The sequence below is a fragment of the Eurosta solidaginis genome, chromosome 1 (assembly GCF_040869045.1).
Source record: "Eurosta solidaginis isolate ZX-2024a chromosome 1, ASM4086904v1, whole genome shotgun sequence".
NCBI lineage: Eukaryota > Metazoa > Arthropoda > Insecta > Diptera > Tephritidae > Eurosta > Eurosta solidaginis.
In genome coordinates this window covers 92,664,415-92,692,372 of record NC_090319.1, presented here as the reverse complement: position 1 = coordinate 92,692,372, position 27,958 = coordinate 92,664,415, and the positions used below count along the sequence as shown (strand labels likewise).

At 37.5% G+C, this 27,958-nt stretch overlaps 1 protein-coding gene and 2 pseudogenes across 6 annotated transcripts in view; 1 reads left to right on the top strand and 2 right to left on the bottom strand.

Annotated features, from left to right (window-relative positions):
* Positions 1-27,958, top strand: part of spartin — a 260,528-nt gene that overhangs the window by 40,097 nt on the left and 192,473 nt on the right. For 4 of the 6 annotated variants that reach the window (XR_010948442.1, XM_067759130.1, XM_067759129.1 and 1 more), the window contains exons 3-4: positions 74-1,011; positions 1,088-1,344. Coding sequence is in view for 5 of the 6 variants with exons in the window: in XM_067759130.1 (XP_067615231.1) it covers positions 74-1,011; positions 1,088-1,322 (1,173 nt within the window). In the remaining variant the exon portion in view is untranslated. Of the gene's footprint in view, positions 1-73; positions 1,012-1,087; positions 3,252-27,958 lie in introns of those variants that run through there. The other 2 variants (XM_067759131.1, XM_067759127.1) reach the window with 1 other exon arrangement.
* LOC137237301 (uncharacterized) lies at positions 12,381-21,466 on the bottom strand (annotated as a pseudogene).
* Positions 21,474-23,888, bottom strand: LOC137237293 (uncharacterized; annotated as a pseudogene).

Genomic DNA, 27,958 nt, shown 5'->3' with positions numbered 1-27,958 from the left:
CATTTTTGTAATACGATTTATGAACGATACAATTTGGGATCGATTTGAAATTTTTGATATCGGCTTTTCACAGGGTGAAACCTCCATGTCGCTAGTTATGTGTACCACACCCAGCAATGACCGATGGAATCATTTAAATGGCATTTCATTTGTGCAATGCACAATTCCCAACAATGCATCATCTATCAAAAACGATGCTGAACACATTGAAGTACCCACAAAGGAGTCACCACAAATGATTTGGATCTACGCTCTACTACCTACAATCACCACATGCTATCGTACAAATTATGGTGCCTTTATTTTGCCTGATTTGGAAATGGATGAGCCAGGACATGCTTTCGGTCTAATGCTTATCGAACATGATATCACCATTGATGACGCAGAGCAGGCGGCCGTACAGCCAGAGGAACTAAAAGAACTAAGCGATTTACAACAATTCTTCTTGGATCTACTTGAGGCGGTACTATCTGACCGTGTTGAATTATTACAACAACCTTTAGCGACACCACTTGCACCACGCGACACCAGCGAACAAGTCTCACGTCATATCGTTACGGCCGCCGATTTCATAGCGCGCAACCTGGTGCTTGGCGCTGAGAAGACGGGCGAGTTAATGGTCAAGACTACGCCGTATATTATATCAAAAATGAAACCAGCGCCACCAGATGCGCCGCCAGTCTCGTCGACCGTACAGACATCTGTATCTGTGGCACGTGATGTTACGTATGCAGCAGCTGGAGTCACCGGTTGGATAGCCGGCAAAGTGGGATCCGCCTCGATGGCTATCGGGCGCTACTTGGCGCCACATGTCCAGAGTGCTGGCTCAACATTACTACAAAAAGGCTTTGGATATGATACCAATGAAGCGCATAGTAAAATGGAGGGCGCTATGACAATAGCTGCTGGTGCGGTCGAGGGCTTTTCAACTGTTTACAATGGATTAGAAAAATCAGCGAAAATATTGGGTACCAATTTGAGCGAAAACTCTGTGAAAATTATTGAGCATCGGTAGGTGTAATAAATAGAGCTAGTGAAATTATACAAAAAACATTGATTCATGTAAATATTGTTTTTTTTTTTACAGATATGGCTCTTCAGCTGGCGGTGTAGCCGCTGGTACTTTTGACACTATCGGAAATGCGTTCAATGTTAGTCAAAATGTGAACTATATAACACCAAAAGGTTTGGCAAAGAAAATGGCCAAGAATACAGGGAAAGCAGTAATCGATGATTATAAAACCAAAGTACGCAATACAGAGACAAATTTTGTGCTCGCAGGGGCGCTTTATCCGGATTTACGTACGCTTAAGGAGGAATAAAGTGAAATGCTGGAAGTGCTGGGTGAGGATTGCATCGATTTTTTCTCTTATTAATAATCTAGTGTTTAAGGCCAAATATGACATTCGTAGAAATAGTCGATATTTTAAGTGTTAGTTTTTTGTTATGTATTTCTAGTTATGACATTATGTCTAGAAAAAAATCTCACTTTTTAATACTCAGGCATCTTGTTTCGACGGGATGAAACCATAAAAATAGCGTTCGAGAAAAGAAAAATACGGCTTTGTAACGTATCACTGATATTCAGAAACTCATAACTCCGCGATATTTTTTCAACTTTGAAAATTTGTTGCATGCTTTTTTCGAGCATAAGTTGGCGCATAATTTTTGAAACTCCATACGTAATTAATTGAATTTCGGACAGTGAAAAATTTAGTGTTCATACTGCCGTTCTAATAAAAAGTATGGGTATCTACGAAGGGCAGCTTTATCTACACCTTTAATATGAAACCAAATGAAATTACAACATGTTTCTCAAACAAAAACAACGTATTTACGCAGATACTGCTCTTTCAAAAGAATTCGTAGCGTTTTTCTGACGTCAGTCTTTTATAGAGAGCAGTATATACATACATACAAAATTGTAGATACTACTCGTGAATTTTCTAACAAATTTAGCGTAAAATGGGGGCAGATGTTGTTGTTGTGGCAGTACAGTACAATTTCACTTGCAAGGAATAAATGCTTAACATTTTTTTAAGCAAAAATTTCTGTTTGTTTAGCTTTTTAAATATCAGTTCGATAATCTTCTGTTGCTGTGAACTGTCATTCTAGCTTCTATGTGAAAGAGATGCATCGGTGAACATTATGTGAAATGGATTGGCCTCGTAGTCATTAAGAATGTTCAAGAAGTTTGCCTGAACACTTTCAGTTCTCATGTTTGTCAAGAACCATCTGGTTAGAAATAGGACAGGGTATATGACGATTGATCACGTCAAGGCTGTCAAGAATCGCAGAGAAAAGATTGTAGGTTTTTGAGTAGCTGGAATTGAGATTAAAATTGTTGGAAATTGAGTATTTGATAGGATCATCATATGCAAAAATTTACACCAGCTTTTTAGCTTTCACCCATGTGGCACGCTCAGAGGCAGGAAGTTCATTAGCAATTGGGCAAAGCAAGGGAATGGGGGTGGAAGGGGTGGCTCCTAAACACCTGATTTAATATTAGTGAGATATTTGAAAAAACGAATGTTGTTGGCTGATTTTCTTATTACGGAATCATAATGATGTTTAATTGTGAGGGAGCTATTTATGATTCTACCCAAATATTTTTCATCGGGCCTCTTTTTAGGTGCATAATTTTTGTTTCACTAGAATTGAAGCTTAGGTTGAGATCAGAGCACTTGTCTGCAAACCGGTTTAAGGTATATTGCAGATTTATCTTGGCCGCATCTAAGGTTTCACCAGAAGACAAAAGAAAAAAGTCGTCTGCGAATTGATATATGTGACCCAGTCTATGAAAAGGTGGCTTATGACCCAAAAAAAATTACTACTACTAAAAAACTGAAGAAATGCATTGTTTATCTTTAACAGCTGTTTCTCGCAAATTCTTTTTTGAGTCATAAGCCACCTTTTCATATACCGGGCTACATATGTATCTGAGTGTTGGTGTTTGTAGTAGTTTTTTTTTTTTTTTTTGTGCTATGAGGCTGCCGCACATTCAGCTCGATTTGGTGGAGAGTTATTTTATTTACTCTTGTTTAAAATTCGTTTTGTGCATCGTCAAAATGTAGACATCATGTGCTTCCATGTCCACAGTGTTGTATTGCGTTACTTTATTCGGCTTAAATACATTCTTCAGATCCTTATCAACAACAACATCCCTATCATTGGTGGTAGGTTTACATGTTTAATACAAATCTATAAGTTGTGTACATATTTTAAATAAAAATATTACAAACTAACGACAATGCTTTTTTTTTATAATCTTTTCATGTATGTTTATAACAGTATAGTATAACATGTAAGTTTATATACATTTTTTTTTATTTTATTTTTTTTTTTAACTAAGTATTAATACCATTTGTGTACAATGTAAAAGGTACTTGTATCAGAAAGGTGGCTACGCTTATATATATGCATGTACATGTTAACAATTATATTTTTATTTTTTTCCTTTTAATATACATTTGATTATCTTTTTTTTTCCTCAACTTTACAGGCAATTATTTTGGTCTACTTTTTTTTTTTTTTTGATTAAAGTGACTTGGCAATATTGGCATTATGGAGAAAGTTAATTAGCTCTCCATAGAATGTATGATTATTTGTTATAAAGAGATCTTTTAAATTATGAAATTTTTCAAAAATGGTGAATTTTCTTAAATCGCTGTATCTGCTGCAATCAAAGACCGCATGCTGTGGTGTTTCTACCACGTTACAGACATGGCAGTGGTCAGAGATATTTGACCTAAACTTTTGTAAGTACGCCTTGCCGTACGTGTATCCCAGTATCAGTCTGTTCAGTAACTTAGTGTCATATGTATTGAAGGTGATTTTTTTGTTTTTAAACCATGGATTTTTTTCCTTTTGCGCTATCAAATCTATAATCCCTACATCAATTTTGGACATTTATCTTTTATTTCTGCCACCGTATTTGCCCATATTTCCCTCCCAATTTTTAGCAGTGCTTCACTTGGGGTCAAGCGAGGATTCCTAAGTTGTCCTACATCAATAGCTTTTTTAGCCGCCTCATCGGCCTTTTCATTAAATGTAATGCCAATATAGCTGGGTACCCAGATTATTTTAATTATTTCAATTTCCGATTTGTACAGTTGGTTATGTATTTCCGCCACTAGGTAGTTAGAAGTGTTGTCGCAGTCAAGATTGCTCATCGCCCCAATACTGTTCATGAAGATTGCTACTTTTTTCCTTTTATACTTTACTGCCAGTTTAACTGCTTCTTTAATCGCAACTAACTCTCCGAAGGTTGACGAGATTTTATCATTGATCTTGTATAAGTACGATACATTGTTTCTATGTCATACACTGCACATCCAGTTGTGCTGTGATCAACAATGGAGGAAGCTCGTAGGCCAAGGCATATCGTGCATACGTTGGTGTGTTTGGCGGAACCCATAAGCAGCGCCTTAAAGTTTCATTGACCAAAGTTTTTAGTTGTTTACCATATCCCTTAGGTACGTTAGCAAACGTGGTGTTTGCATATTAATAGTTGTCAACTTGCTGATGAGATTTTTTGCATGCACCGTTTTTTAATGTTTTGTATATGTTCCTTTATGGTCAGATTGGCACTTACTGCTCTACACAGCCACCCAATTTTGTCTACCTACTGTATGTCAACACCATTTACCTACAATTTGAAATTCTTTCTAATCGTGTTTATATACATGAAATTCGTTTTTTCTGCATTGAAGTCAAGGTTAATTTCATCACAGCTTTGCTTTAATCTTGCTGACTTTGTTGTTAACTTCGCCAGTGCTTCCTCAACCGTTTTACCATGGCATATTATTGCAATGTTATCCGCGTACTGGAACATTTGTGTTGTCTCATCATTGATTACATGCAACTTTGCAGTGTAAATATTAAAAAGAATTGGTGATAGACAACTACCTTGCGGTAGGCCGTTTTCTATTTGTATTGCATACTTTCCTAGTTTAAGTGTTCTGCTTGAAAATAGATTGTATATCCAGTTAGCAATGTTTACGTCAATGTTTTCTTGTACTAGAGTGCTATGCAGAATATTTAAGTCAACACAATTGCAGGCGTTAGATATATCTAAGATGCATATGAATACCTTTGTTTGCGAGCTTTAACTTCCGCAATATAATGCAGTGCTTCGTTGAGACACATGGTGGCTGACCGACTTTTTCTGTATGCAAAACTTCCGTTTGGAACAATCTTATTTTCCTCCGTGTACTCAGTTAACTTATCTTTAACCATCATATTAAGGCATTTTACGATCACCGACAGAAGCGATATAGGTCTATAGATTTTAAAAATCCTCCAGATCTTTCCCAGCCTTGCTCTGAAAAAAAGTAGTAAATCCAAATATTTTTACATTTGCCACAAATATTTTTGCAGTAGAATCGTGCCCACATACCTTTCGCATTCGTTTTAAAAGCGCGAGCACTTGTCGCGGCAAACACGCGGCATTTTTAAATTAACACTCGAAAACTTTTAATCGAAATGCTGAGCACTGTTGCAGCATTTGTTCTTTTATGGTTCACTCCCGCCACCCCCAAACTCAGCACACTTCACAATGGACCAGCGATGGGCATATTGCACTAAATTTTGAGTGCAATCATAAATGTTATGGATTCGCATCGTTGATGGAAGCAGTAAGGAAGGCAGTCGGCATGATGTTGTGGTGCACAGTGGCTAGTCATGTCAGCTGGGCGGGGTCCTTGCCAACCTTACTGTTCCTGCGCCATAAACAGAAAAAAGTTCCTATCATGCCTTTAAAAAAAAACGTCAAAAAGCGCAGAACGAATTCAAAACGCTTATAAATTTAAAGTAAAACAGCATCCGGTCGAACCGGATGTCACGGACAGACCGTTAACATTCAAAAATTTAAAATTCAAAAAAAGACAGAAATTCAAAAAAACTTAGCCGAACTGGAAATGACCGGTTACTACTACTGAAAACCAAAATGAAAAAAAGCTGAAAATTAAAATTAAAAAAAAAAGCTGAAAAAGAAAAGGAAAATAGGCCGAATAGACATGGGGGCGCCGCGGGTGTATATATTGTAACGAATGTTAGCAGCACTGAGCGATGCTATCGTCTCTAAGCGATGCTAACCAGTGACGTGAATGCACATCAATAATTCATCATTATGTATCTACATAAACGAATAAATAATTGCGTCTACACATATGTACGTATACGAACATCTGAGCGGCAATGCACAAATACATGCATATATCTTATCTGAGTTGTCACAAGAGAGAGCAATAATTTGTGCACGTAGTTGTGGCTGGCGATTTTGTAGCCGAAACAACTAGTAACTTCTGGAAATCGAAGAGCCTAGAAGTATGCAGCGTAAACTATAAAAGCAGTGCAGGCGAGTAAGAAGTAATTCAGTTTGATTTGAGTTGATCAGCAGTTACGACTAAGAAGATATCTAGCGAGCAATACCAGTATTATTTTGATTAGTGGAGTTTCATTTGAGCTATCAGTTTGGTTATTAAGCTATTCGTTGCACAGTTTGAGTGTTATTGTGAAGCATTTTAATAAAGGCCATTTTTCCATTATTCAATATTGGAGTTATTTATTCAACAGTTTAGCGATACGAACCTAGCAAAAGGGGCAAATAAGAGGATTTGCAGAAAATTCGTTACAATTGGTGTCAGAAGAGGAATTGTTGAATAAATTCCAAAGGACAACAAGGACATGGCAAAGTTCGGTGAATTGAAGATCCAGCAACTAAAGAAGGAGTTGGAGACCCGTGGATTGAATACAAGCGGCGTTAAACTTGAACTTCAGGCACGGCTACGGGAGGCAATGGAAGCAGAAGGAATTGATGTGGAAGAGTATGTCTTTCACCTTGATGGGGAGGAGACAACAAAAATTGAAGAGAAAAACGAAACATCGCAGACGGTTACCAGCACAGATTTGAACATGATTTTGGCTGCAATATCTGCTCAAACATCTCAACTGGCATCTCAACTAGAAGAACAGAAAACGTATATGTCATCACAGATGGAATCCCAAGAGACACGAATAACATCGAAGATTGAAGCACAAGAAACGCGAATGTCAGAAATGTCGACACAGATTACATCCAAGATGGAAATGCAATTGGAAGAACAGAAGACATATATGGCATCCCAACTGGAATCGCAGGAGACACGCATAACATCAAAGATGGAAGAACAAGAGGAGCGCTTATCATTGCAGGTGGCACAAATGTCTTCACAGTTAGAAGCACAGGAAGCAAGGGTAACATCAAAGCTGGAAGCGCAGGATGCAAAAATCGCTCAATTTCAGGCAGAAGTCGATGATTTGAAGGGTCGTATGGAGCAGTTACAATTAAATCGTCCAGCAGTTTCAGCGAGTAATTCAAAGGTAAAAACACCATCCTTTGACGGTTCTGTTCCTTTCCAGGTCTTTAAGCTACAGTTTGAGAAGACCGCAGCAGTGAACAACTGGAATGCGGAAGATAAAGTTGCTGCACTATTCGTGGCATTGAAGGGGCCAGCAGCGGAAATTCTACAGACGATTCCCGAAGGAGAGCGGAACAATTATGAAGCATTGATGGCTGCTGTAGAACGACGTTATGGAAGCGAGCATAGGAAACAGATATTCCAAATTGAGTTGCAAAACCGCTACCAAAAAGCAAATGAGACATTGCAGGAGTTTGCTTCAGATATTGAAAGATTGGCTCATCTTGCAAATGCGGACGCACCCGTGGAATACACTGAAAGGGTAAAAATCCAGAGTTTCATAAATGGCATACGGGACGTGGAAACGAAGCGAGCTACATACGCAAACCCAAAGCCAACATTCGCAGAAACGGTGTCACAAGCTCTGATTCAGGAAACAGCGTCGCTTCTGTGTAATCCAGTTTTCAAAGCACGCCGTGTGGAAGTAGAAAGGCCAGAGTGGGTAGACCCAATTTTGGAAGCACTGAAGGGATCTCAACAGAAGAATGCCGGAGTTATTAAATGTTTCAAGTGCGGCAACCCAGGTCACATTGCACGTCATTGCGATCTTGGTGCTAATAGTTCCAACAATGTGGGTGGCCGTAAACGCAAAGCTGGCGGAAATGAGCAAGAGCGTGTCGAATGTAAAGAACGAAAACTTGCCCCGGCTATTGAATGTCCTGTGATATCTGTGTCGCAAATTGGAAGGAAATCAAGCAGTCTTACCGTCAGAGGGAATGTGGATGGTGAAGAGCGTGTACTGACTGTAGATACGGGGGCATCTCATTCCTTGATTCGATCTGAATTAGTCAACAGGAGAGTTAAACCGTTACCTGGAGCAAGGTTGCGTACGGTCACAGGCGAGTATAACCAAGTCCAGGGAGAAGTGATATGTGAAGTACTGATTGGGAAGGTCATGGTTTTACACAAATTCGTTGTGGCGAAGATCGTTGATGAAGTCATATTGGGAGTGGACTTCTTGGTTGACCATGACATCAAGATCGATATGCAGAAAAGGGTGATGCTTTATAAGAACCAGGATGTGCCAATTAACTTCAGTTTGGAAAAAGGTTTCAGCAGTAATCGAGTACTGGTGGAGAAAAGTCGACAAAGGCCACGAAAGTCAAAGGTAAAGGTTGATGAAACGAATGGGCCAAACAAAGCGAAATCAAAAGTACCTGCGACAAAAACACCGGCATTGACAAACCCTAATGGACGCACTAAAACGACTGCAAGAATTTTGCAGGAAGCATGCAAGGGTGGTTTCAAGCCATCGCGCACTTCTGTTGGGAAACGGCGGAACGATACTGTCAAGCCAATCCGTCAAGCGCAAGCTCTGCGAAGTAGTTCATTGGTCAAACAACAGAGTGTGAGGAAACGACTAAGGATAATGAGTAGTAAGATCAAACGCAGGTACAATGAGAACAATAATTCGGAAGGGTTCTTGGAGGGAGATTTGGTACTGTTAAACAACCCTCTCCGGCGGAAAGGTGTTCCAGCCAAAATTCGGTGCATTTGGGAAGGCCCGTACAAGGTTGTGAAGAAGATCAGTAATTCCATCTACCGCATACAAACCATTGGGAAACCACGAAATAGAAAGGTGGTTCATTTGGAGATGCTAGCGGCGTTTAGATCGAGAGATTTGTCTGATCGGGACGATCAGACTTAGGTGGAGGGCAGTGTAACGAATGTTAGCAGCACTGAGCGATGCTATCGTCTCTAAGCGATGCTAACCAGTGACGTGAATGCACATCAATAATTCATCATTATGTATCTACATAAACGAATAAATAATTGCGTCTACACATATGTACGTATACGAACATCTGAGCGGCAATGCACAAATACATGCATATATCTTATCTGAGTTGTCACAAGAGAGAGCAATAATTTGTGCACGTAGTTGTGGCTGGCGATTTTGTAGCCGAAACAACTAGTAACTTCTGGAAATCGAAGAGCCTAGAAGTATGCAGCGTAAACTATAAAAGCAGTGCAGGCGAGTAAGAAGTAATTCAGTTTGATTTGAGTTGATCAGCAGTTACGACTAAGAAGATATCTAGCGAGCAATACCAGTATTATTTTGATTAGTGGAGTTTCATTTGAGCTATCAGTTTGGTTATTAAGCTATTCGTTGCACAGTTTGAGTGTTATTGTGAAGCATTTTAATAAAGGCCATTTTTCCATTATTCAATATTGGAGTTATTTATTCAACAGTTTAGCGATACGAACCTAGCAAAAGGGGCAAATAAGAGGATTTGCAGAAAATTCGTTACAATATAATAATGAATAAACAAATTTACAAGGAAAAATTACCAAATTCCTGTTCGGTTGTACGTACTATTAAATATTCCTTAGTAGTATTGTTTTATTTAAATTTCAGGCTTATAATAACCGTGGCATTAGGATGCAACAATGCTTAGTTGTACTATGATTTTCTCTTCATATACGTACATACATAACTTGGAAAAAAAAAAGAAAAAAAAAATATAAATACGCGGAGTTTGTATGTAAAAATGAAATTTGTGCAGCAGGCCTACTCACATTCAAATTTATCGCAACTCCTAAATAATTCCCACTCCAGAAAAAAAATGCAAACGCTCAAATGTCTGTCAATTGTTTTGGTTAGATATTAGGTATTGTATATAAAAATAAATTCGGACATAGGTACATAGTACATTTGTGTGCATACCTGGATATGAACAAACAAGCACATAACTAATTTGACCATGACTCATAACCATTTTTTTCTTTCATTTGGTTCTATGGGTCATACACATCACCTTTCATTAGTTATGTCTTTGATTATTAAGAAAAAATGTTATTGCTAATAAAATTTAAAGTTTTCTATTTGAAACTGCATACTTTGTATGCACATTTTTCTTCTATCTATACTCAAATACATGTGGTTTCCTTTTGGCTTCTGTTGCGTTTTTGTTTTGTTTTAAGTGATTTACATACGATATTTAGGTAACTCAAAAAAAAAAGCATGCTCAAATCTGTTCTAGATGGCATATTGAAATATCCTTACTAATAATACGGACATTCGCTTTATCAAAAAAAGGCTATATATATATGTATACATTGATAATCCTTAGTTAAACTAAATTTGTGTTCTTCAAAGTAAGTCGTATGGCGATAAAACGCTGGTTCTTTTCGTTGACAAACACATTTTGAAAAAAAAAAACGTTAAGCGAAGCGGAACGTTAGTTAAGAGCTCAAAAATGCGAGCCTACATAAAATTTTAAAGAGAGCAATACCATTGAATTATGTTTATATAGCTAAATCATTAAACCACGTTTGGTCTCAACGCTTACACAAAGATTAATGAAGAAAATTAGAAATTTGTTTTTTAATATTGAAAACATTTGCTTCGCTCTTTTTGTAAACTCACTTAAAGTTATTCCTAAAATTATTTAGAGAGATGCTTGTTGGGTGTTATCTTTAAATTAAGTGTCTGTATAATTTGTATGAATAGTGTTTAATTTATAATTCTGGTACATAACTAAATAGCTAGTTTCTAACTACGTTGGCAGCGACTCACCCGGTATGCTGGTACTTAGTTAGCCGGTAAGAGGCTGTAGTGTGGGCTTCTGCCGGCGTGTTTCCTGATAATGTTGTTGTTCTTGTTGTTGCTGGTGAGGTGTTTGTCGCTGTTGTTGCTGCATGCCTGTAGTTGTTGTCGTATCTGGTGGTTGTTGTTATTCCAGAACGGACTCACCCAGTAGGCCGGTACCTACTTAGCGGAAAAGACCGTCCGGCGGCATCTGCTGGTGTACCTCCTGATGATGTGGTTGATGGTAGTTGTTCTTACCGGTTATGTGTTAATGCCGGTTATGTGTCGTTGCCGGTTATTATGGTTCTTGCTGGTAATTTTAGTTGCCGGCTATTATGGTTTTTGCTGGTAATTTTAGTTGCCGGCTATTATGGTTCTTGCTGTTAATTTAGTTGCCGGCTATTATGGTTCTTGCTGGTAATTTTAGTTGCCGGCTCTTTCATAACAGGACAAATCAGATAGTGGAGTACGCAAACTTTTAGAAAATGGAACACTTCCTATTGATAGACTGCTCGTTGAAACGGATTCGCCATTCATGTATCCAAATACAAGAGCTTCCAAGTTACCGCAACATGTTAAGACTGCCATAGTAGAAATGATAGCTGCATTCATGAATAAGACCCCAGATGAAGTAGCTTTAGCCACTGCATTCAATGCATTAAAACTCTTTGGGTTATCGTAAAATATCAATGACTGTGATAACACTTTTCTAGACTGCTTTGGTTGAGAGCTTAAAGCATATTTATCAAGCTATTATTAACGCAATGATTTGCAAGACTTCGAAAGTGCCTCAAGAAATGTGCGAAAATCAAACTATTGCTGTGGGAAAAACTGCACCAAAACGACCAAGAAAGAATTATACGCCATAACCAGCAAATATTTATCGAAAACGATTTAATAATTATTTTTTGTTCATTATTTTATTAACAATGACGTGTTTTTGTTTGACCTTCTCGTCAGCGTGCCAAAAAAGAACCCTTTCTCTGCCTCGATTTCCCGGAAACTCGTGGTTTTTTTCATACTAGCGATCGCCGACTTTTTTTTTTGTTTCGATACTTTTCATCGCAACTTTTAGGTCCCATCCCCAGCCACTAGAACGTTCCGACGAAAACGCTCCCAAGTGGACCGTAACCGTAGACCATAACATCAGACCGTAACATACATAGTTTTGTTACTACGAGTAAACTCAGAATTTAAGCAATATGCGCATCTCTACCATGGGAAATAAAAATTGGAATTTGAATTAACTTTTCAATGAAAATCTTATTTATTTAACATAAAGATAAATACATACTTACAAATATAATACATTGAAATTTCAGGAAATATTTATATATTTCTGTATGTAGATAAAAACCAGCGTCAAAAATCTAGTGGATAGTAATTTTCTACAATATTGTCAAAAAAATCTTACAACACTTTCCATCATTTAAAGTATATAATTTGGCTGGTATCGAAATGAGATCGACTTTTTTTTAAGTAAAAGGCATTATTAGAGCCTAAAATTTCATACGATTGATATTTTTCCAAAAAAGAAGTTTTGCATTCTTGGAAAATTAAAAATGTTTCATTCTCTAATTCAAAAAATATTTTTATAATATGCAAAATTGTATTATTTGATTTTACGTAGTAATTTTTTTCATACAACACTCCTTTGTAACTTACACTTGAAGTTTCATAACCGGTTCTAAAAGGTGTACATAAATTTTGATAAAATTCAAGTTCTGTAAGATCTATTGGTAGAACATTTCTGCATTGTACATGATCGTTTTCAAAAAAATTACTTTCTAATAAATTAGAGCAGTGTTGTAATGCTGTAGAATCACTTATATTATTTCAATAATAGAGATAACAGTTCAATGCTAGTATCGATTATTATGCTTATTAATAGTATCGAGTTTAATACTTAAGGCTAGTATGTAGGTGCATTTATAACAACTTTCCCCCCTCAGAGAAGAATACTTCGAAATTACGTTGAGATGAATATAGTTTTCAGTTTATCTATTCTTCGTAGGACTGAAAATTTTCATCGTACGTTAGAAGTTGTTTTGGAACGCGCTGACGTTGTGACCGTCTGGGCTCCGATACTGTCTGCTCCTCAGTAGTACTTTCATTTTCTGACGATGTCGGTGGTTCTTCTACCTCAGCTTGAGTATTGGTATCTTGAGCCGTGGTTGAAAAAGATGGTCTTTCAGCTGCGATTGCTTCATCTGGTAGCTCACCATAATGACCATTTCTATGTTCGGGAATACTGTCGCCGATTCGATGAATTTGGTTGATGTGTCGTTTCCATATTCTGCCATCATCCAAGAGGACGTTGTAGTGCAATTCCCCAAGTTTTCTGAAAATACGACTTATACTTTTTATCGTAGTAGTCTCGCACTGATACACGTTCCCCTTCGTACAACTTCCGACTCGCCGGTTTAATTTGTTTTTCTCGGTCTTCTTGTGCTACTGGCAATAGCAAATCCAATCTTGAACGAATCTGCCTGTTAAACATTCGCTGTGCTGGCGATACGCCTGTGGATGTATTTACCATTCGACGGTAACACATTAAAATGTGTGCCAATTTTGTGTCTAGGTATTTCGTACTGCTGTGCATAGCTTTGAGCTTATCTTTCAGCGTCTGCACATACCTTTCGGCCTGTCCGTTTGTCTCCGGATGAAATGGTGCACTTCGTTTACGTGTAATACCATTGCTTCGCAAAAATTGCCAAAACTCATTCGACGTGAGTTGTGTCCCGTTGTCGCTGACTAATACTTTCGGAATTCCAAACGTTGCGAAAATTTGGCGGCAAACTTTGATTGTCGCCTATGTTGTGATATTATTCATTATATGTATTTCTGGCCATTTGCTGTATGCGTCTACCAGAATGAAGAAATACTTCCCCATAAACGGTCCTGCAAAATCAATGTGAACTCTTTCAAAGACACTTGATGGTGGATCCCAAACGTGTGTTGAAATTTTGCTAGGATTTTTCCGATTTTGTTGGCGTGAGCTACAGTTTAGAGTGATGTTTTCAACATCCAAACCTAACCCAGGCCACCAAATGTAGCTACGTGCCAGTGTTTTCATTTTTGATGTACCAAAATGTGCCTGATGTAGTTCCTCAAGCACATCTTTTCCCAGTAGTGGTGGAATGTAAACGCGTGTCCCCCTCAACAAACATCCTTCTTGAAGTGCAAATTCATGTTGGTCTATTCCAAATCGGTGTTCTTTAGCAACTGTTTTTCCTGTTTCTAATCCCCGCACAAGTTTGCTTACTATTTTGTCGTCTTTTATAGCTCTAGCCAAATCGTCCACTGTGACAGGCATATTATGTATGCAGTTTAATTCTATACTATCAATTTCGGAAATTGTTGCTACCGATTGTGCTCGTGGTAACCGGGAGAATGCGTCTGCATTGCTATGCTCGGCTGATTTTCGGTACTTGATTTCGTAGTCGAACGAAGACAAAAAAATTGCGTAATGTTGCATCCGTGTTGCTGATAATATAGGGAGACCCTTTTGTGGTGAAAAAATCTGTGTAACTGGTTTGTTGCCACATTATAGAATGAAGTGTCTGGCATAGACGTACTGGTAAAATTTCTTTACGACGTACACTATAGCATATGCCTTTTTGTCGAACTGGCTGTAACGTTGTTGCGTAGCTGTCACGAGTTTGCGAGGCGAATTGTATTGGTCGTTCGGTACCGTCTGGGTAAATGTGACTTAAAACCGCCCCAACTCCTACCGGGCTTGCGTCTGTTGCCAGTACTAAAGGTAACTTTGGATTATAATGTACTTGTAGTAATAACTTGGACATGGCATTTTTTGTTTGACCGTATTAAAAGATAATTTGCATTTGTCATCCCAAACGAATGGCACTTTGTCTTTGAGTAAGTTATTTAGCGGATACAGTACCGTGCTTAAATTTTCAAAAAATCTGCCGTAATAATTTACTGTTACGGTCTGCTGTTATGGTCTACGGTTACGGTCCATTTGGGAGCGTTTTCGTGCGAACACACCTAGTGACTGGTGATGGGGCGAAAGTTGCGATACAAAAGTATCGAAAAACAAGAAACAAAGACCGGCGATCACTAGCGAAAAATTGCCATGAGTTTCCGGCCAACGAAAAACGAATTTACACATTGAGAGAAGAAAGAAAGGAAAAAAACTCTCGAAGAAGCCGTTATACAAACGAGAAGGTCGTTTGAAAGTCACTAAATTTATGGAAGCTTAGAATAACAGAACATGTGTTTCTTCCGTTAATTCTCGGAATTTGGTGGAACGATTTGGATTTGCTTCAGCCTAATTTTTGGCAGCCCTGCGATTATACAAAAGGATCGTGTAACATCTACAGCAAAGGCGTCAAGCACCGATACTGCTTCACTAACTTTATTGCTCACATCAACTGCGCATCCCCAACTATACTCAACTAAGCGCAAAACACCCTCGCCGGCTGTGCACGTATTCAAGTGAGTATTGTTGATGAACCAAAACACTGCAACGAGGAATTGCAGGCCGATTCCTTAACCCAACTACTAAAAGAACAAACAGGTAAATGCCCAGAAACTAGGAAAAGTCGATAGCGCAAAGTCCATTCCGACAAACCTCTTTTCTACTCGTCTATTTTGGGTGGTAATAAACATTACAACGGTTGTGTTGTGTTGTGTTGGCACAAACTCAACGTATAGAATATCCAGTTGAAGTAGGTCGGCGTTTCACAGTCACACCTAGTGAGGAAAGTACTAGTGATTCCGATTCGGATTCAGACGGCACTAAACTAATTGTGATGAGAACCCTTGGTATCCGAAGATAAACCCCCTTCTCTACGTCTACGAAGTACACTACCACCTTTGGAACAGCGTCCGGCACCATCTCCGCCTCCAGGGCCAGCAGTACGCTGCAGCGTAATACAACGAACGCCCAATTAGCACCAAGTCATCCAGGTCGTAAAAGTCAACACGAAGTTTTATTGCCGCCAGCTTCACTCGATCACCTCGGACCAGAGCGCAACAACCACCAACAGTACCGACACGGCGCGCCCAAGACCGCGCACCACAACCAACAACAGCGTCGGCTTCACCGGCAAGGTCAACATCACCAGTAACCACGCCGGCAGAGGCCCATGGTACGTACTCTGGCGGCCATGTAAGTATCAGCCTTGTATAGACTTAAAAATAGTTACCCTACAAAAAATTTGGTCATAAAACTTACCCACGGCCATACAAACGTGACTATGAATATAACCTATGACTGTAAAGTGACTAGTCCAATGACGTGGAATGACGAGAGCGTTTTTTGCAGGGTAGTTAAGGAACTTCTAAGTAATGCTTAGGGGGTTTATACAGTCCGGTTGAACCATTTAACAAGGGTCGATTTTTCCCGTAAAATTCTATTATTGAATACTTGAAATTGTTAGCTTTACAGCAAAGGGCATACATCCTTTTTTTATATCACTTTAATAATATATTTTGTCGCTTTAAAATGTTTGAAGCTAGTTCTATAAATTTCATTGATAATAAGCCGTCCTTATCACGTGAAACGTTTTAACGATCCATTTTTGGAGCTCAACCGTGGGTTGTTAGAAAAAAATTTATGCACGAATTGGCTAGAAGATTTAAACTTTCTTTTCTTATATCATTCAAATACAATATATATATATATATATCTATACATATGACTCACTATTGCTAGCAATATCGGTCGAACAACCAGAAGCAAATAATATACGTGCATATAATACATAGCGCTATACAAATTTAATCTTTATTGCTTTTATAACAAGTTTTCTTGGTACATATTACATGTTAGTGTCATTATACTAAGCGTTATACCAAATTGATATTTTGTTAAACTCAAAAATAAGTTCTACTACAACAACATAATAATTTTGTAAGAGAGCCCCAATTATCGGAATTTGTATCCCAACTTTATAGCCCTAAAATATGTTTTGTGAAGGGAAAACAGAAAAGGGGTACTCGACCAAATTCTTACGTTGTATGTAGTATAATTACTGTACATAAGTACATTTAATTACATATTTTTTTTCACACAAAGCGTTTATAACGATTGTCAAAAAAATAAAAAAAGGGGGAGACCTAAATATATGTATAACTTGAAGTATTACGAGCAAAAGTAAAAGGAAAGAAAAGAAAGAAAAGAATTTAAAATTTTTTTGAATGTTAACGGTCTGTCCGTGGCATCCGGTTCCGATGTCATTTCATTTTAAAGTTATAAGCGTTTTGAGTCGGTCTCTGCGCTTCTGTCAGTTTATTTTAAATTTGACAGCATGATATGACTTTTTTTCTGATTATGGCGCAGGAACAGTAAGGTTGGCAAGGACCCGCCCCAGCCGACAATGACTAGCCACTGTGCACCACCACATCATGCCGACCGCCTTCCTTACTGCTTCCAACAAAGATGCGCTTCCATAACATTACTAAACCGATAAAGGAACGTACCTCATCCTTGTTTGTTGGCTCTTTCATCTGTTGTATTGCGTCCATTTTTTCTTTTATTTTGTGGATGCCGTAACGACCGATCTTATAACCGCAATATGTGATAGAGTCTGCCATGAACTCACATTTATTGAAATTCGCCCTCTAGTCGGCTGGTATAGTCCTTTATGTGTTGAAAGTGTGAGAATCCTTTAATCTTCGTGCACTTCCATTTGAAGATACGCTTTGGTGAGGTCGATTTTCGTGAATTTCTCACCACCAGACATTTGTGAAAACAATTCTTCGATAGACGGCAATGGATGTTCGTCGATGAGAATGCAAGGGTTTATGGTGATCTTATAATCGCCGCAAATTCTAACTTTTTTAATACGCCATTCTAACTTTTTTAATACGTCAATTTCTTTTACGATTCGTGCTCCCATTGATAACGCTGGTCGCCTTGCTTTCTTGCAAATTGGTGTTACGTTAGGTTTCAAGTGAATACGTGCTTTCAACCCGGTTAGCTTGCCCATTGACGTTGTGTCGAACACTCGTGGATACTTGTGCCTCAATGTCTCTAACGATATTTTGGCATCGATTTTCGCGAGTGAATGCTCGCCACGAAAAACTTTGTTCCAGTCCAACGGCAATAGGTTTAGCCACTCACGCCCCAATAATGGATGGCGTTTTGATTCGACAATGTATAATCGTAGCTCATACATTTTCTCCTTAGAAGCGACTTTGACATACACGAAACCGAATACTTTGATATTATTTCCAGCGTAGCTGACCAGGTCTATGTCAGGTTCGTGTAGTTGTTGTTCTTCAATGCGTCCAATTTGCTGATTGTAATCGAGTTTGCTCATAATTGCGACCGGTGCGCCGCTGTCAATTTCAAAATCTATAAAGAAAGAGTTTACATGCATTGTAATCCAAAATTTTTCCCTCGGTGTGTGCTTAGCTTTGTTTCCGATGATATGGCAGATCTCCTCCACTTAACGATACTCAGCGTAGTTAGCCTCCGTTTGGTCCTTCTGCTCCCGTTTCGTTTTGATGCAAACTTTTTTTGTGTGTCCGGATATGCGGCATTCCGTACAGTATACATTTTTTTCTGTACATTGTCGCGAAATATGTGCTCCGCCACAACGGTAACAACTTTTTTTTCGATTCTTTTCCTTAGTTTTTTATTTTATTGGTATTCTTCGACCGATTTCCTCCCGATGCACGATTTGTTTTTTCCTTGAGTGATACTTGCCCAACATCTTTGAGGTTATGTGTCATTTCGGCATTACCTTTTTCAGACAGTTCCATTGCACGTGCTGTCTTTAATGTGTTCTCGAGTGTTAAATCCGTTTTTTCTAGCAACCGATTTCGTATAACTTTGCTTTTCAACCCGAAAACTAGTTGGTTTCTTAAGGCTGTCTCGAGATATGAACCGAAATTGCAATGCGTAGCCATTTTCTTCAGTTCAATCAAAAATTCGTCCACCGACTGATGGTCATGTTGCCGGCTTAGGTGGAAACGATAATTTTCCACGATTTCTAGCGCTAACTTGTCGCACAATGTATTGTACGTTGCATAGCCGATGTGACGTAGCAGCAAATGAACTTTTTTGCTTTCCTGTGTTTCATGTATAGCAAACGCGCTTTCTAAGCGTTTTTTCCAACGACTCCATTGTATTTTTTCCTTGTCAAATTCCTCGAATTGAAAAATGCTGACTTCCTCGTGTTGTCAACCATTTATAGGACTTTGCTGTGATTGAGTCATTTTAATTTTGTATAATGATGTAGGAAATAAATTTCGATTTGTCCGAGTAGCGGTGGTTAGAAAAAATATGGACAATAATTGGATATATCCACGTGTAATTCCTCGTCGCCACTTTGTTGTAATGCTGTATAATCACTTACTTTATTTCAATAATAGAGATAACAGTTCAATGCTAGTATGGATTATTATGCTTATTAATAGTATCGAGTTTAATACTTAAGGCTAGTATGTAGGTGTATTTATAACAACTGGAAACAATACTCTTAGTTGCCAGAGTCAGCGGAATATTTTTACGAGATGTTATATTATTGGCGTATTTTTTAAATTGAGCGTGTTTTCCTTCGAATCTAAAACACCACAAAAATTTAAGTGGGCCAAGTTCTTTGATAGAGTTGATGTACAGAATCATAAAATGGTTTTTTGGCTTTAGCTTCTCTCTAAAGCCTGTAATATAAAATGTGTGATGATCGGAAATTAAAGAACGTAGTTCATGTAAAATAATATCACTAAATTCCTCAGCCATTATAATATCAACAATTTTAATAAATGTTATTAAAAATTTATATACTAAATCAAATTCGTCTACTAAGTCGCCAATAATTAGTAAAATAGTATTCAAAAAAAGTTTCATTTCCGAAGCGTTCATTTTGATGTTATTAGTCTTAATTTGAGCCCTTGTAATGGGATTACTTAAACTTCTTACGTGAGCTGGACCGTAAGCAAACAATTGTTTTCTATAGTTAAACACTTCCAACGAAAATATTTTTTTTCTGATAAATAAAGTAATCTACAACGTTTGGAACGTTATATCTCGCTACTCCTAAAAACACGTCGTGCATCAAATCACAAGCTTTATTATCTGTAACATGAAAAAGGGGTAGTTTGTTCCAAATAGAATTTTCTTTGACAGCATTAAGTTCTTTGCTACAGCACTGCAATTCCATGGTATAACATTCTTTATTACGTACTCTTTACAAATCTTCGATTAATGCTGATTGACACTCTTCTTTGGATAACGAACAAAGGCGGCAAAAAAATTTGCTGTTAAAACTAGTATGATAACCCAATACTTCATTTAAGCCCAAGTTATCACCCAATATCTGGCCGAGATAAAAATAAATCTTAAATCGGGTATTCTCAACGACTACATTTATTCCATTTAGAGATAGGTCTTCAAGAACCTCAACAAGTCTGTTAAGTGTTAATTCATTACCGAAATAACTCATATCTTTCGCGTTCCTGCTACAAAAATATTGCGTAAATGAGATATTTGGTGTGACGGGATGACAGGTATTGTAAAATATATGCCACAAACTGAATGCGTATGCGTTCCCAAAGTGTTATTAATTTGGAGTGCATCAAAGTATAGAAAAATAGGGAAAACAGATTTACTTCCGAAACAACTAGTTATACTCTTCCAAAGATTGCCCATTATAAAATGGTTAAGAGTATTCAAAGACTTTATTTTTTCAATATTTTCAAATGTTTGGCTCTTCAAAGTATTTCTTTAATTGATGCTTTATGTCACAGAGACAGCCCTCAATTATATTTTCTTTTAAGGTTGGGAAACTAGAAGCAAATACTTCATCGAGTTGCCTAGATATTGTAAATAATTGTGGTGGCTTATGAAGACCAATATTTTCGAGTTTTTGTAGTAATTTGTATTCTAAAGAAATATTCTTAAAAGATTGCTTTGCATAGGTAATTAATTCTTCAAATTCGATTTGTTTCTCAAGAGCAACGTACTCTGTGAATTTTTCAAAAGAAGTTACAATTGGATCAATTATCAATTCAGTGATTGATTTTTGAGCTACTGGTATATCTTTTCTCAAACTATTCGGTTTGCAGTGAAGCTGTAAAGCATGACTTATTACATTTTTCTCTATCAACTTTTTGATTTCAATAATGTTTAGTTTATCAATTTCATTGGCGTTATCTGGAATAGGGGGCAAATCTGGATGAAGCTGTAAGCATTCTTGACTTGTAGCGAGTTCTCTTATATTTTGGGTGGAACTTGTATCATTTTTCGGTAATTTGGTTTGTGAAACATTCGTGCTCTCACAAACATTAGAACTAAAATCATGCTTCCTTGCGTGATTTCGAAACTTATACAAGTTTTGAAAGTATCTATTACAATTCTGATAAAGGCATAAGTACTTAAAAGTAACAGGACATCGATGTACGTCCTTCAAATGGTTAAAAAGATTTTCAAATAATACGAAATTATTTTCGCATATAGAGCAAGTATGTGTGGGTCTTTCTGTAACTGCGCTTTATTCGACATTATATAGTTAGTTTAAAATATTTTAAATTTTTGGAAATTTTTCCTGATTTGGAATGTCATAAACATATCTTTGAAAAAAAAAAAAACCCATACATATTTGCTCATTGCGGAATATTCGATGTTGAATACAAAACAAATTTTTATAACTAAATCTGTAGCCCTCACTAAGCTGTTTACTTTGTATTTAACGTTGTCAACACAGACATAGAATTCGTTTAAATTTTGGGGACTCTCACCAACAACAAACACCCTGGGTTGCAATGTAAATCCCTGTTTGTTGGCAGCATTATTCAGTTCATCAAGTTTTCGTTGCAAGTTGTTAATATTTAAAATATGTGTTATCATATCCATTTGCGCATCTGTGATAGAGGGTTTAAAGTTTTTATTTACCCTTGGCGGTGTTATTACTGCATGTAATAAATTAAAGAAATAATAATGTCTGCAATCTAAAATAAAAACGGAAATAAAGCAAAAATCACACAACTGAAAAATTTACATACTTGCGTCATTTGCACCAAGCATAGCGTCGTAATAAGTTTGGTTCAGTTTATCTTTTATTGATGAAGTAAAAAATACTTAATTTATTGTTTTCTGCATGCTGTCAATTTTGTTAAACATCAGATCTGATTTACCAGGAAACATTGTGTCAAAATCAATATCAATCAGTTGGTATCCATTGGAATCGCAATATCGTGGCCATTCCTTTAATAAATTTTGTATACCACTTGTATGTTCTTTCATTCTCTCTTCTGAAGTTTCTTTCCACAATTCACATATATCTTCAGGGATATTATGTTGTAAACATTGTTTAGTTGCATCCGATTTTTCCGGACCCTCATTGCTTATAACAACAGTTTTGCTAATTTTTGATGTAGTGTCATTTTTCTGCTGAGACTTTCGCTTATGCAAGCTATTAAAATATCTATCATATAGTTTTCCGGTAGCGTTTTTTTTTTGTTTATTCTGGGTATATAGTACACCGATTCCTGTTCGGTTGGAAAGAGCTTGACAATCTGGTTTGTTACATTTTTCATTGTACCCGGAGTCATTTTGATATCGCGTTTAATGTAATTATCTACAACAATACGCACTATTGTGGATTGCTCAGGCTCTTGGAGGCAATTCAAGTTTTCGTATTTCTTAACAATATCATTACCATCGACGGTATCTTTCAAAATATTCTCCAAGTTGGGTTGATGGCCCAGTGAAATCGGTGGTGTACTAGTGCTCAGCCGGTTGTGAGGTGGGGAAATTTTTTGCATTGTGCTTGCACCACTGCAGCATGTAAGCATATCAAACTAGGAATATGTAAACGTATATTAAAAAACAAAAACAAAAGTAAACAACTATTTACTTACATTATTTTGCAAACGCCAATTTTGAAGTTGTAAATTTCTTAATCTAATCTTAATAAATTAAATCCAATTAAGTTATGGTTACACTTCTGAATATCGTGAGAAAATATTTCTTGCAAACAAACAATATCAATTTTATATTTGTGACTGAAAAAATCTACATGAGCTTTGAGCTTTCAGGCTTTCAATATTATACTGCAAGATTTTTACTAGGGTCATAGTCATGATTTAGGTTTGGTTTATTTAGCCTCTCACTCACTTGATTTTTGCATAAGTTTCCTATTAGTTGCACTGTTCAAAGCACAATGCTCGCCACTACCACACAAAATACACTTGTTTGGTTGTCTACAATCCTTGCCACAACCTTCTTCTTTTCCACACAAAATACATCTCGATTTAGCTTTGCATCCCAACCGTGTATGTCCTAGCCTACCGCAGTTGCAGCACTGCCTAATCTTGGGTATGTAGTGAGAAACCCTAAATTTCACAAAGTAAATGTTTATTTCCTCAGGAAGTTCGTGCCCTTCAAACGTTATTTTTACTGTATATGTCGGAATAAATTTCTCCTTGTTATTGGGATCCCTTCTGGTGATTCTCATCACTGACCTCACCGGTACATCCGTACCAATATTATTTTTAATTTCTTCGTCCGAGAAGTTTAATGGAATGTTTCTAACCACCCCCACTGTCTCCACAAACTTTTTTGGGATAAACGGCCTAAGCTTTGCCTCTCTTAAATTCACATCACGTACACAATCATTCGCATATTTGTAGCTTTCAAAGTATATCTTATATAACGACCTGCCAATAGATTTAATATTTTTTACACCCGGAATATTAAACTTTCTTATTTTTTCCCAAAGGAACAGGTCATTGCTGACCCTTTCATTATTAAACAAATTACTGTTTGTTGTGTCCACCAAAACACAGAAGTCCCCACGGTGACTTTCTGTATAAAACTCACTACGTGTCTCATTTTCAATATTATTAATCTCATTCGATGCTTTTGCATCATTAGTGCTGCCTTTCAAATCAATTTCTTGTGCGCTGAGCGCCCCCGCTTCCATTGTGAATGATAACTAAGTGTGATATCATCTGCATAGACGTCAAAATTCCAAAGTGATTGGATCACCTGATTTGTATTTGATATCGCTGTCTCATTCTGCATCTCTTTCTATCACCCGCTGAAGATAGGCGCCGCCATATTGAACACCCTGTCAAAACGCTAAAAAGTTGCCATATTGAACATCCTGTCAGGCATTTGACAGATAAGATATCACACTTAGTTATCATTCACAATGCCCGCTTCCTTTTCTTTATACTGATCAGTGACTTGCACGTTCACACACTTTTGCATATCTACCACATTCAATACCTCAATATTTTTTATTGTCGCATTTGCATTATTACACACTGTGTCCGTATATTTTTCATCTGTTACGTTCGTTTGTACGCTTGTTTCATTTTCACTTCGTTTCCATATTATATTAGAAAAAAACCCCTTCGGCACCACCATGCCCTGTAACGGGATGAAAGTTCCGTTATTTTTTTTTTTTCTTTTTTTTCTTTTCGATCTCTTAAGTTTTGCAATACTTCTGTCCTTATTTGTCCGACTTCTGTAACTAGTTTGTCTATTTCGATTTCTGTAGTCTAAAAATGTTTTATCTAAGTCCCCGTCCGAGTCAGTCTCCATGTCAGTTACGTCCTCCTTCTCCCTAACCACTTCCTCCGACGCCATGGCATTGGCCATTTTTTATGCCTTACCAGGAACACCGATTTCAGAAAACAACTTTACAACGCAAAAGTTTGATAATGCCGTCTTTCCACTCACTATGCTATTCCTTAAAACCTTTAAATTTATAAATTTTACCACCACAGTACTATAAAAACAATTTTACAAACTCTTTCACAATTTGTCAAATAACACTCAGTCACTTTAAAGACCTACCACCTTTCACAAAAAGAAACACTCTTCGCAGAAGCCAAATATGTCCACACTGTAGAAGCAACTAACGCCTAATGATGTTTGTAGTATCATGAAATTTGGATGTATAAATGTTAAAAAGGATGGATGATAAACAGCTACCTTGGGGAATTCCATTGTAGATGTTAATGACCTCCTTACCTAAGTTGAAAGTTCTGAGGGATAGGAAATTTATTATCCATTCAATGTATAGTTGGTCAATTTGTAGTTCAAAAAACATATCTTTAAGAGCGCCTATGTCGACGCAGTTGTATGCGTTGGATATGTCGGTGGACCAAAGAATTACGTGTTTTTTCTCATTTTGGGATACACTGATATTGTGCAGGATGTGATTTAGACATACAGAGCATTCAGGAAAGCAATTGTTGGTTTCTAGAAAATTGTATAATCTGTTTTTTATACATGAATTTTTAACTTTGGCTATTTCTTACTTCCTTTGTAGGATGGGAACAGATTATAGTTTCCTAGTTATAAAATTTCCAAATGTATGAGTATTCAACGTGGATTATGAGGGATATTATTTCTTTCTTAAATGAAATACGTGTTACTCTGTTAAATGTTCAACCGGAAGTGACTCTTCCTCTTTTCTTTTATTGCTAATCCTCATCATTTGTCAAGTTGGCTGTGGTTATCGATACTTATTATCTATGAACGTAATACAATATTTAGCTTTTGTTAGAGCTACCATATGTTTACAGTACGTTTACAATTTGCTATCTTTACAACTCGGCCAATTCTCACAGAGGATCGACCTCGATCAAAGAAGATTTAAAGAAACTAGTCAATCCGCAGGGGATCATGCTCTGGTTCGTCAGTACACCCTCCGGGTACTTGCCGCCATCGCTTTATCCGGTGAGCTTCAATCACCCCGTCGTAAGGTAGTTGGGTTAGCTGGCAATTATTTATGTCTCTAATGACATATCGTTTCCTAATATTTTATGGATCACATAGGGGCCCTGATATTGTGATATAAGTTTCTTATTACTCCCGACTGTTGTATCGACATTTCTCACGACAACGTAGTCACCTATACTGTATGTCTTAGTCTCGGAATGGCCATTGCCGAAGCGTTTGTTATCATATTCCTGCTTAGCTTGGATGGAATTCGATGCGTTTCTGCATATATTTTCTAAATCCCGTCCATCATCTGGACAGATTTTGTTCTGAAAGAATTCAGTGAATTTGTCTACGACGACTCCTCTCTGCTCAAAACCGAACAAACGGCGACTGGGTGTACCCGGCAGGTGCTATGGGTTGAGTTGTTTATAGCATACTCAACTTCGAGTAGTCATTTAACCCAGTCATCATGGTTTATTTCGTTTGTTAACTTCCCTAAGTGGCGGCCACCGTGGTGTGATGGTAGCGTGCTCCGCCTATCACACCGTATGCCCTGGGTTCAACTCCCGGGCAAAGCAACATCAAAATTTTAGAAATAAGGTTTTTCAATTAGAAGAAAATTTTTCTAAGCGGGGTCGCCCCTCGGCAGTGACTGGCAAGCGCTCCGATTGTATTTCTGCCATGAAAAGCTCTCAGTGAAAATTCATCTGCCTTGCAGATGCCGTTCGGAGTCGGCATAAAACATGTAGGTCCCGTCCGACCAATTTGTAGGGAAAATCAAGAGGAGCACGACGCAAATTGGAAGAGAAGCTCGGCCTTAGATCTCTTCGGAGGTTATCGCGCCTTACATTTTTTTTTTTATTTTTAACTTCCCTAACATGGATTTTAATATTCTGTTTACTCTTTCCACTTGCCCGTTGGCTTGCGGAGAGGCAACAGCGACCTTCACATCACCTATGTTTTGCCTCGTCAAGAAAGCACCGAACTCCATAGACGTGAAACAGGTCCCTCTGTCACTTATGTCTGTCTGTCTCGGTTGACTGTAATAGCTGAAGTATTTCTCAAGGGCGGCTATAACTTCTCGAGTACTGCTGGAGTTGGTTGGATATAGTTTGACGAATTTCGTAAAGGCGTCAACTACTACTAAAATATGTTTTCATTTTCATCTAATCGATGGTAGTGGCCCGAAGTGGTCTATGTGGATAGTGTCGAATGGTAGTGGAGTTTTAGGGATGGTATGTAAGGTTCTTTCCCTAGCTTGCGGAGGAGTAGCATACATGATGCATTTTAGGCAGTTTCTGATGAATTTTTCTGTTTTCGTTCGCATGTTCGGAAACCAGTAATATGGGCATAGTTTATTGAGGCTTTTCTCAACTGATAGATGACCCAACTTCTTATGTATCAGTTGTATAACGTTATTCTTGTTATGGAATCGCATCTACGATGGAAGCAGTAAGGAAGGCGGTCGGCATGATGTGGTGGTGTACAGTGGGTAGTCATTGTCGGCTGGCGGGTCCTTGCCAACCTTACTGTTCCTGCGCCATAATCAGAAAAAAAGTCATATCATGCCTTAAGAAACTCAGCCGTCAAATTCAAAAAAAAAAAAACCGACAGAAGCGCAGAGACCGACTCAAAACGCTTATCAATACCAATTAAAACGACATCTGGTCGAACCGGATGCCACGGACAGACCGTTGACATATTCAAAAATTTAAAATTCAAAAAAAAACTAACGCCAAAAAAAATCACCGAACCGGAAACGACCGGTTACCAAACTGAAAATCAAAAGAACCAAAAAAAGGTTGAAAATTAAAACAAAAGAAGAAAAGGGCCGAATATATAGAGGGGCGCCGCGAGTGTTGTTGCGACGCCCGGTGCATTGTCCCACCCTCAAATCCATGGCCACCGACGCACCTAAATTTCGGTGGCCCCTTACCTGTTTCCTAAGTGCCTTCTAAATAAGTAAGAATATCAGCATTCCCATTTTAAATTACAAGATATTTATTGACAAGGCATTATGAATAAAAATAGTACAAAATTCATTTTCTTACGTTATTACTCATTTACCCTCTAACAGAAGAGTAAATGTTGGCAACCGCCAAAATTTTAACATTTTATTGGAAGTTTTAGGCTGTAGATTTTAATTATACGCTCAGTGGTAAGTATAGCTATTCGTCCTAGTTATAATTCAATTAGTGGTATACTTGGTTTATATTGGTATTGTATTTAATTTTATTTTAGTTTATTTCATTTTGTATTTTTATTATTAGTATTTATGATCTTTATTATTTTATCGAATTTTAGTTTATTATGAGT